The sequence below is a fragment of the Lolium perenne genome, chromosome 2 (assembly GCF_019359855.2).
Source record: "Lolium perenne isolate Kyuss_39 chromosome 2, Kyuss_2.0, whole genome shotgun sequence".
Taxonomy (NCBI): domain Eukaryota; kingdom Viridiplantae; phylum Streptophyta; class Magnoliopsida; order Poales; family Poaceae; genus Lolium; species Lolium perenne.
Window position 1 is genome coordinate 56,608,975 of NC_067245.2, and position 11,655 is coordinate 56,620,629.

Genomic DNA, 11,655 nt, shown 5'->3' on the forward strand with positions numbered 1-11,655 from the left:
CAGCGGCCAGCTGCACTCGCAAGATAAAGACAACCTCAACTATCACTGTCCAAGATTGTTTCTTTCACACAGTAAGAAAATGCTCTACATGTTCCACGAGAGAATTGTTAACGCGTCCGTTTCGCCGAGCAGGACGCGTGGTGTGGACGTACGCTGACCGGATCTCCGTCACTGGCACAGCACCATCGTTCGTACCACCCCTATGCCGCCACCCAATGGGGCTAGACTGCGCACGTATGAAGTGCAATTGATAAGCAAGAACATGCACACACGAGTGCCGTATTTTGGCCATTCACGGCATGATTATACTCCTAGTAGTAGAATACTCATATTTCATCATCCACGAGATGGGGAAACATTTTCCGTGATTCGATGGACCAAGCAAAGGCCGTTGTACGAAACGGCCGTAGCAAGTTTGCAGGACGTCTTCGGCGCTCGGCGGGCGCCACCCAACCGCAGGCAAAGCAACCACGCGACGGGACCCCGCCGCCTCCACTTGGCGACAGCTGGCAGGCCTAGTCCCGCACCCGCGTCCAGTGCTACCGTACCACGTGGCACCCACACACGCTTACTAGCGGGCCCCGCTCAATAATGCACTCGCGGCTGACGCCTGTGCCCGATCCATAAAGGCCAAGCCAGCACGTCGCGAGTACCGCGCACACCACCACAGCGGGAGACGCCCAAGGCAAGCCAACGAAGTTTTCGTACGTAGCTCTTCTCGCCGCAGCAGGCCAGCAGAAGAAGCCACCGGCCGGCGCGGAGGACCACCACGCCTCGCCGGAGCTAGCTATGGAGGCGGCCACAGGACCACGCCCGGCGGAGGACGACGAGGAGCAAGAGGTGGCGTGCGAGTGCTGCGGCTTCACGGAGGAGTGCACGGCGCCGTACATCGCCGGCGTGCGCGCGCGCTACGGCGGCCGCTGGATCTGCGGCCTCTGCGGGGACGCCGTCGCCGAGGAGATCGGCCGGGCCTCTCCCGCGCTGCTCTCCCCCGCCGACGCGCTCGACCGCCACGCCCGCGTCTGCGGCCAGGGCCGCCACCGCCGCGCGTCCGCGCCGCCCTCGCCCACGCCCGGGGACGACGAGCTCATCGCCGCGCTGCGCCTCCTCCTGCGCCGCAGGCTCGGCTCGCCGTCCCCGCCCAGGATGGTCCGCTCCACGCCCAGCAGCCCCAGGCGCGACCGCAACGGCCCCGTCGGCTCCAACGCCGCTGCCGCTGTCGCCGGGCCCGGTGCCATCGGCGGCGCCGCCGGCTCGCTCGCGCGCACCGAGAGCTGCTTCGCCGCGCTCGTGGAGTAACAGGAGTTCGAAGAGATCATCGGAATGAAGAAAAAGGAAAAAAAAAATTGGTAGCCGTCTTTTCTAGTTTCGTTTTGCAGTTTTCGCCGTGCCATTGTAAATGCCATGTGATCTCGTTTCTCGTTTTCTAGTTTAGGATGATGCTGTAGTGGTAAGAGGAACAATAAAAATCTGTACATAGTATGACAAAATATAAGACTATTATAAACATGGAAGTAATTCCATGTTTCATGGAGCATTGTTCAGCTTTCGTCATCCTGAGGTTTTTCTGCTCTGGAACTCTGCTTCTTGGGTTCTAATAATTCCATGTTTCGCCGACTAGTATCATTGTTCAGGTTTGTCATCCTAACGTTTTTTCCAATCTGGCTCTCTGCTCCTGTTTAAGTTCACTGAGCTGAATCATCTCTCACGTCCCCTATCCGGAGTCATGAAAAATGGATTCTGATTTCAAAAAAAAAAAAACTCACGGTAGAGCATAGATAGCTACTCCGCAGATCACTTTCTGGTTCACGGATGAACTGCTTCTGGTTGGCGACACAAATGATCTACGCCACGGCAGGAAGCAGGCCAACCAATTTGTTTCAACTGCAATACTGTAGCAGTAGCCATTAGGCTAGTCATAGTGGGGAGTAACTTAGACTAGTAACATAACATATGTTACTAATCTAAGTTACTACCTTCATAGTGGGTAGTAACTTATATGTGATGTCATGCATTGTGTCATTTACTATGGTGTAGACTCAACTTGTCTTGGGGTGTGTGATGTTATGGTAACATAGCTAGTTACCACTTCACTCTCTTTCTTCATTCATTGTCATGCCATGTCACCAAAATGTCTTGAATTATGTGATGTTACTAGCTAAGTTACTCCCACTATGAGCAGTCTTAGTGTTTTTACAGCGCATGACGCACGTGCACTTGCTCAAGGTAGAGCCTCCTCGCAATCGGAACACCAGAGAGCTCTGTATCTGTCCAGTGCCATCTCGATCCTTCCCTAAACCTCTTGATCTTAATTTAGCGGCTAATCCGTAAAACATTGCCACGGCTAGTCGACGTGCGTGTCACCTACGTGCCGCTCATGTTTAATACTCCTAGCGAGATCAGCCGTGACACTGAAGTGTATCCTCCCGTGCGGACAGATATCTTCTTCACGCAACCACGAACCGCGGTTACGCCTAATCACGACTCTGTCAATCGAATCTTGCCTTAGGTTATGCAGTTGCTCTTGCTGCACTACTTTTTTATAATACTTTCCCCGTTTTGAAAAGATTGACGCGGAGCCTAGGCATTGTTAGCACGTACTGTTCCGCGTCGATTAAATCGGATCAGAGGTAGTATATAGGTAAAACTGCAGGAGTAGTGAACAAGTGGATATGTGTGTGTTACTGATCGAATGCCTTGATGGATCCACATCAGCATGGCTCCTACTGACGTGGACGCGGAATAAGTATCAGCAATCACACTGGAATAATCCGTCGTGGCCATTGATCCTGGCACTTTTTATCTTTTCTGTTTCCCTGTTGTTTTTGTAGGCGGCCTGTGGTTCCTTTGTGTGAAAAGAATCGCCCATATTCTCTCCTCTTGGTTTTCCGCTGGACTGCAAACAAATCACGGCTCAATGAACCTCCCACTATTCCTAACTTGATAAATGTTTTCACAAGAGGGTGCAGTGCACATGTTGCATCTGTGCGGTGGCAGACTATGGGCTATTTTTTTTTTTTTGGGCTTCTGCTTATGCATAAGCTGATTTATAGAAAACGGTGAGGAGAAACTGTTGTGGAAAGAAGCTCCTAGTAGCTAGTTACTACTTTTCTTTTTTGGCTTCTGAAAATTTAGCTTATTTGAAGTGTTAAGCTGTGAAATGTCTAAAACGCTCCTAAATAAATATATACAACCATCGATGTGCTTTTCACTTAAAGAAAAACAAAACCACTTTTCACGTGGAACAAAAACGGAACCACTTAATCTCTATCTGAATTATATCTAACTGAACATTTGAAATGTGTAACGATAATAGAACGAGACTGAATTATCTCCAAGTGAACAAGGAGAATGTGGATGCATACATCGGAGGCCCGGGTCACTGCCTAGGACCATGCGCTTTCAAAGACAACGGCGATGTGAACTGGGCTGAGGATAAGAGCAATTCCAATAGTACAGTCAACTGCTGGCTATAACAAGATGTCATGTTACTTGTAGTCATCATATAGCTAACATGTACAATAGTTGGCTATACTAATGAAGTACTTTACTAATATATGGCCCACATTTCACTCTCACAAGTCTAGGAGCACGTGCAAGAGCTGGCTATTGCATAGTAGCCCACCTCCCTTCTCTCTCCTCTTCTCTCTCTTCCAACTCATCTAAAATATATTATTTAATGCCTTATAGTCAGCTGACTGGACTCTATTGTACTTGCTCTAAGGTGGACCTCCACGGCGAGGGCGAGTTCTACCGGATCGGGCGAATTTCTCGGAGCATAAGGGTAGGAGGCGCGTCTGGCTGACGCATAGGAGCGGTGGTTGGGAGGGTCGTCGGACGGAGCAGCGGTGGCAGGCCAACAGGTCAAGGTACTGGAGGTCGTCTGCGGGGGAGCGGCGGCGACAACGGCAGTGGCGGTCGGCCGGGAGGAACCTGGCGCTTCATGTCAACGAAGGTCTGGACACAATACGGTTGTTTCCTTTTCATTTTATTATGACCTAAGCGTTATCTCTAGGGAGTTGTAGTCCTGTGTAAATAGAACGGAAAAGATAAGCGATTCAATACTCGGAATTTGAGCTGAGAAGCTCGAAAAACTGCTCTGACGCAGATTCCGGATTTGTACGTTGGGCCAGCTTTTCGATGAAAATGGCAGTGAAGCAGCCCGAGACTTCTTTTGGACTTGAGCTGTCCACAACCTAGAAGCTGGTTTAGAGCATCTCCACCGGTGCGTCCCATAGCGGCCTCGATAGCAATTTGGGGGCCGGTGTGGTTTTTGGGCTCGCATCGGTGTGGCGTTTGGCTAGTTTTTCGAGCCCAATAGAATCGCTGGCATCCCCGTGCTGGCCCCTTCGCGTAGGGCGCGAATCGGACGCGCCGGCGCCTCGCGGCACGACAGAAAACGTGCGTTGGCTCCGCACATACCGATTTCCCACCTCCTACCCACGCCTGAGTCGACTCCCACCCCTCTAGGTCGCCACCGTCGCCGTTGCCGCCGCGCCCTTGCTTGCAATAGACACCGCCGCGTCTTTAGGAACTGACGTCCATCGACACGGCCACCACCCCCTCGACCGGTGGCCGTTGTTTCGCCCGGAACAGAGTTTTCCGCCGCCACGGCACAACCGCCCCGCCCGCAAGGTGTTCGTCTGATTGCCGCGATGGACAACGACGATGAGATGATGGTGCAACTATTCACGGAGGAGCAGAACGCTGAGGCTATCCGACGGCAACCACAACAATTGATTCTAACGAGCATGCTGCGCGTTCGCCAGCCTTTCTTTGTCGTGCTTCGGCGCGATGGCTCAAAGCCAGGCAAGAGGAGGAACATCAACCGGCATCATCAAGCCGGTGCAATGACGCTTGACGCCGACTACTTCAATGACGACGCGACTCATTCGCCGAAGGAATTTCGGCGCAGGATTAGGATGAATAAGGAGCTGTTCTTGAAGATTGTCTACGGCGTCAGGGAGTACGATAACTACTTCATTGCCAAGCAAGATTGCACAGGTTTGTGGGGTTTCACCTCAATTCAGAATTAAACTGCTGCAATATGCTGTCTTGCATACGGAGCTCCTCCAGATACAACCAATGACTACCTACGGATGGCAGAGCCGACATGTACAGAGACTCTCTACAGGTTTTGCCGAACCGTCATAGCGGTGTTTGCTAAAGACTATTTGAGAGCACCAAGAGAAGATGATATAGCTCAGATCCTGCAAAAAATGCACCAAGAGGGTTTCCTCGAATGCTCGAAAGCATTGACTGTATGCATTGGGGCTGGAAGAATTGTCTTTTTGCTTGGCAGGGGATCTACAAGGGGCATATTGGTGAGTGCAGTGTCATTCTTGAGGCGGTGGCAGACCATGACCTTTGGATTTGGCATGCATTTTTTGGCATGGCGGGAACAAACAATGATATCAACGTGTTGCAGCGCTCTCCGGTGTTTGCCAGGCTAGCTGAGGGACAAGCTCCTGCCGTGAAATTTGAGGTAAACGACCACGCATAAAACAAGGGGTACTATGTAGCTGATGGTATCTACCCGATGTATGCTACATTGTGAAGACAATTCCCTCTCCAGCAAACGAGATGAGAGGTTATTTTGCAATATGCCAGGAAGCATCACGCAAGGATGTTGAGCGTGCTTTTGGGGTACTTCAGTGCGACGAACCTGTGTAGGATGACCAACCATTTGATTATCAAGGGTCACTTGCTGAGGTAGAGCATGTACCCCAAGAATTCACCGCTTTTCTTCAAATGCACAATGAAATTCGAGATGCAGATATCCATGCACAACTTAAGGCGGATCTAGCTGCGCATTTATGGGCGAGGAGAGGAGCCGCCAACAATGCATGATTTTATTTCTATTTGTTTGTTTGTATGAATAATTTAAGTACTATTTATTTGATTAATTAAATGTATGGATAATTTAAGTACTATTTATTTGATTGCATGAATAATTTAAATACTATTTGTGTGATTGTATGAATTATTGAATATAGTATGAATAAAATATGATTGATATGTTGTTTCAAAATATTGTAAAAAGAAAAAAGTTTTGGAGACCGCCGTATGGGAGGCGCCGGTGTGGGAACAACCTCCCCAAATAGAAGATGCACTACCGGCACTATCCATACAACCGTGCTGGCGACCCTGCCGGCGATTATTTGGAACGCCGGTGGAGATGCTAAAAAGAAGTCCCCCTATGCATCCGTAGATAGACAATATACAAAGAGTTGTGACCTGCCTACATGAGCCGCACCAATTATTGGAAGCCCTTAAATTAACTGTTGCCCAAATCATACAAGCGTTCATCTCAAGCTGCAACAGGGCAAACTAGTTTCTACTTTCGTGTGATAGTTAAGGGTATCACAGCGGCGCGACGCATTTTAATGTCCACGAGCGTTCATCGAGCTGCAGAAGCTAAAATGATCGTTTTTGTCCGTGCGTCCGTTTCGTCTGGGGGCTGCTCCTGCGGGGCGACGCATTTATTTTTTTCTTCTTTTTTTTCCGCTTCTCCATTTAAACATTGTTTCAAATATTACATATTGAAACATGATTTTACACAAACTAACACATAGTTTAGAACATGATTTACATAAACTAACACATAGTTTGAACCATGGTTGACATAAATATAACATTTAAAAAAAAGAAATCAGTTGTGTTGATTTCCGTATGTTCACTGCTAAGAAAGAACATTCGAGGGCACACCCAATCACCCAAACTGGAAAATCCAGCGGGAGGAGACGGTGCCCTTGTTGGTTCTACCGAGGAAGAACAGACAGAGACCTCTACTACTGCTTCGTCTGGCCCGTAGCCAGATTCGCTGTAAAGAAAGAACATTCTAAGTTCTAAATATCGGTGTCCGAGCCGGATTCGCCGGTGTGGTAGTGTCTGCGGCAGGCTGTGTCGTCGAACACATTGACGATCATCTCGCCGTCCCCCTCGTAGAGGAAGGTGAGCTGGCAGCCGGGCTTGAGCGCGAGGTCACGGGCGAACTTGTCCCACCCCGTGTGTAGGTACATCTTGTCCTGCCCGTCGAACAGGACCTCCACGGTCCAGCGGCAGAAGTTGCAGCTGGCCTCCCGTAGCTGCAAATGCGCCGGCTCGACGCCATCGACGAACTCGGTGAACTTGTCCGGGAGCCGCTTGATGCCGAGTGGGTCGTCATCGATGCGGAGGAGGAACTCGAAGCTGTGGTCGTCCTGCGAAGACGAGGAGGGCGCAGGCGACGGCGAGCGTGGGGCCGTAGCTGCTCCACCACGGCGGCCCCTTCCCCGGCCCGGGGGCGCCCAGGGCCGCGGCCTCGACCGCCTCGCCGGCCACCAGGACCGGCCATGGACTCCTCGTGGCCCTGGCTGCGTCGCAGGAACACCTAGGCGGCGCTACGGTCGAGCTTTGTGGCGGCTAGGATTTCTTTGGAGGAGTGGATGATGAAGAAGAACGCGCACCCCCTTTATATAGGCCGGAGGCATGCGGTGGCCGCGGGACGCGTGGCGTCGCCATTAACGTGGTTGGCGGAGGTGGGTTGCGGCGGCTCGGCAGCCGAGACATCGTCATTAACGTGACACAGGCTGCCGAAGCGACACAGCGGCGCAGTCACTGGCGCGTTTGAGAAGACGCATCGACGCAGAGTCGCTGTCAGGCGGACCCGACGAAACGTCCGCCAGACGCGAGCGGACACTTTCCGGACGTCCACGGAGATGCATCCGAGGCGCATATTTGGGCCAGGTTTGCGTCTCCACGGATGGCCCGGTCAGACGCATTTACGGTCACGACGGACGAAAACGGTCGCGTTTGGCTGGAGATGCCCTAACTGTTGCAACCGCTAGCACACACCATAGAAGATTGCTCTCATCTTCTGAGGTGTCAAGTCTGGCACACATATATGAGCAGCACTTGTTGACTTGGAACAATACAAGACAGAGACAGAAAAAAAAGGTTGTGAATTCTGATGCCCCTCCACTAGATGTGCCAAGAGAATGAGTAGAAAGCGTGAACAATTATTGAGGGCTCGCCTACACCTGTCGCACTCTTGTACATTTCAGTAATACTGAATGAATCAAAGCCTTGGACAAGTTTCAGGCCTACTAGGAATCATTCATGGCCAGCCTAACCTTAGCCTGTGATCAGAACGGGCTCCCTCACCTGCTAGCTGCTAGATGCCGTTTCAGCATTTGCCAAATAGAACAGGGACATACGTACAGGATCACTGGAATGCAGCAGAAACTGCACGAGAAGAGGGCACACGTGTGAGGCCGATTGAGCTCAGGTGGCGACGAGCACGGCATGTGTGATCTGATCACCCGTCATGCATCCGTCGATCACGGAGGTGATGTGAAAACTAGGAAATGATGGATCATTGTATGTGAAGCTGCAGCGGAAGTGTAATATCTCGAAACATAGGATCACCGAAGGGTAGATTTAGAAATGGAATATGCATTTCATCGCAAACGAGTGAAATTTTCATGCCTTATTGCATAAAACCTAAGAGGGATCGAGGTTTCTCTCTCGTTGCTATTAGGGTTAGAGCAATGTGAGTGTTATGAATTTCGACATGACCTCTTTTAAAATTTAGAGATTTTGGAAGATTAATTGATTTGTCATTTCATAATTGATTTTAAACAAAAAAGTAATAAGTAAACAATATATATAAATGAATTCATAATTCAAATCACATCATACATACATAAATAATTTCAAAATGAATATTAAATTTACACAAAAGCTCATAAGCAAAACCTTGAGCTTTATTGATCATACACACAAATTACATTGTCTTTACAATATTCATTATTCAAGAATGAACAAAATAATAAATAAAACAAAATAAAAATTACAAGAATTGGATCATATACAAAAAAAATCCTAAACTAATAGTCTTGGAATCTTTTGTCTCTGGATGAAATGAAGCTTGAAACCTGCAAATGGAAGAGAAACTAGCTAGGGGGTTAAAACAAGTGTCAATGACACTTATCATTGTTCAAAAATCTTGCCAGAAGCAAGATAAGCACCAGCAGACCAGAATTTGAGCAATCATGAGCTCAAGTTCCACCACAAGCACACACACAGCTCACAAGCTGTTGTGCATGCTCAACAACAAGCCAACCATTGCTTAGTCAACAAAAATGATACAGGTATGTGTGGCATTGCAAGGAAGAACCATCAAATAGTATAAAAGGGTAGAACCAGCTGAAACAATTCATCTAGTCGACCACAATCCATCCAATAAAACTCAATTTATAAGTCATCATTATTCAGAAATGGATTCAGACTTCATTTATCTCCCAATTGATCATGGAGATATCCTTTCATACAAGTCAATGCATATAATCAACACTGCATAAGCAGTTCATATATAAATAATCCACCAAGGCATGAATACAAGGTAATCCATCAAATGGACAAGCAATAGCACCACTGAGAGGTAACCAGTAGCATGACCAATTGCATCCTAGCCATTGGATCTTGTCCAATGTGCTATGGACAACAACATCAGCACCCACACACATAAGCAGCAGCTAGAGCAAGTAGACATAGATAGGCGAGCCCTATGAACAGATAGGGGAAAACCAGATCGACGCGGATGGAAGTGACCGCCATCGCGCGCTGCATCGAACGCGTCCAGCGGCGAGCCCTAGGACCACCGGAGATGGCCGGAGAATGGCGGCGACCGTGGCGGCGACGCCATCGCCACGGGATCGCCAGGTGATTAGGGTTAGGGTTCGCGTGTGAGTGAGAGAGAGAGAGTGGCTGGTGGGCCGACCGACCGCCAAGGCCGGTCTGGTTCAACCCATTTGGTTGACCTGACTGGTGGGCCCAGGGGTATTTTGGTCTTTTCACATTTTAAATAAACTTTGGACTTTACAAAATTCCAAATAATTATAAATACCTCTAAAAATTCAAGAAAAATTGGATTAGTGTATTAAAAATAATTCTTAACCAGAATAAAATAAAAATGGAATTAACAACACAATTTCAAATTTTGGATTTTTTTGAATTTAATTATGAACTTGGAATTTTAAATTTGCAATTTTCCTTTGATATAAAAATCAAGGAAAATTCCATATGAAACTCAAATATTTGTTTATCAAATGTTTTCAAAAGAAATTCTATTATTCCAAATCTTTTCTTTTAAAGGATTAATATTTTCCAAAAAGGAAATATTCTAATATTCCAAAATTTCTTTTATCTCCAAAATCAGGAAAACTCTATTATTTAAAATTCTTTATTTGAAGTTTTTCCAAAGGAAAAATCTATTATTCTTAAATCCTTTTCTTTTTAAAAGAAAACCATGTTAAAGGATTTAAAGGACTTATAAATTACTGCTAAAGGCATAAATATTTAACTCAAACCTAAATCTTAATAAATATTCTAGGGTAAGGGATTCATCATGAAATAATACACCCATGTGTGCATCATTTGGATTTTATAACATTGTCCTTACCGGACAATGATGCTTCTTTACAGAACCCGAGGTCCAGGTTCCATCCAACACATCGAAATGCATTATCTCGCAGTCACCAGGCAAGTTCACCCTTGCTCATGTCATCTTGATTATTTTCTATCCATTTACTCGAAAAAGTACTATACTTATCATTCCTGCATTGAAAATAAAATATTATTTTTCGAATTATGAATATGACTATGTGGTGGGCATTGGAACCATGGTATGTGGTCATATGGTGGAGGTTCCATTGCAAGGGTTCTACTCATATATGACTAATCACCAATGTCGTCTAGTGATTCTACCGTCGTACATTTCGCATTAACCATGAGATCTATAATGGCTCTAGGGAAGTCAGCTGTATATTTTCCCTTCTACATATCAACGGACTTGATAGAGCATGGCTGGGTGTTGTGATAACACCGTAGTAGGTTGGGAAATCCCTTTAAATCTCCATCCATGTGGATGAGAGAGCTCTACCGTCTATGATGGATTGTCCATTGCATATCGTGGGTAAAGCCGTATGAATGGAAGATGTCTACCGGGGATATGTGAGTAGGACAAAAGGGTAGGTATGCAGGGTCGCGGAGAAGGCAGTGATTGGCTTGGATCTTACACCTAGCCCCACACCCAGGAAGTGTGGACGAGAAACGTGTCTCGGTTGGTATCAATGATAAGTTCTCTTATGGGAAAAATAACGTACCTCTCCAGAGTGTATTGAATTGTGGCTGTCACTCCCTGTTCCGGGAAGGAAACTACGAACGCGGCAGGAAAGGAACTCCGTGAAGTTCTGGTCAACATGTGAAGACTGGCGGGCATAGTTTTCAAAATAAAATAAACCTTTTGGAGAAATGTTTTCGAAACATGCATTGACCTGAGATTTTCTGATCAATGGTCGTAGTTAGTGCATCAAACACCTTTTCTCTTTTGAACTTGCTGAGTACCTCTGTACTCACATTCTTTCGACACCCTTGCTAGACTGTGACAATGAAGTGGAGGCCAACGACGGAGCACCAGAAGGAGACTATGAGCTGGTATACTAGGAACCTGATCTGTCCGGAGGAGTGGAAGGCGTGGACTACGGAATAGTCTACGGAGTTGACAACAATGAGGCGGAGGATTAGTGTCTTACCTTAGACATCTTAGAGTCGAGCATCGTAGTAGCTTACCTAAATAAGTTGCTGAGCTCAGTTTGATCTTAAGTTGAGTTG

General features: G+C 47.4%; 1 protein-coding gene across 1 annotated transcript; it reads left to right on the forward strand.

Moving 5' to 3' along the window:
• The first annotated feature begins 634 nt into the window (after positions 1–634).
• Positions 635–1,554, forward strand: LOC127332693 (uncharacterized). Its single transcript, XM_051359015.2, has one exon. It carries the CDS (start codon positions 790–792, stop codon positions 1,297–1,299), a length of 510 nt encoding a protein of 169 aa, XP_051214975.1. The 5' UTR covers positions 635–789; the 3' UTR covers positions 1,300–1,554.
• The last annotated feature ends 10,101 nt before the right edge of the window (positions 1,555–11,655 follow it).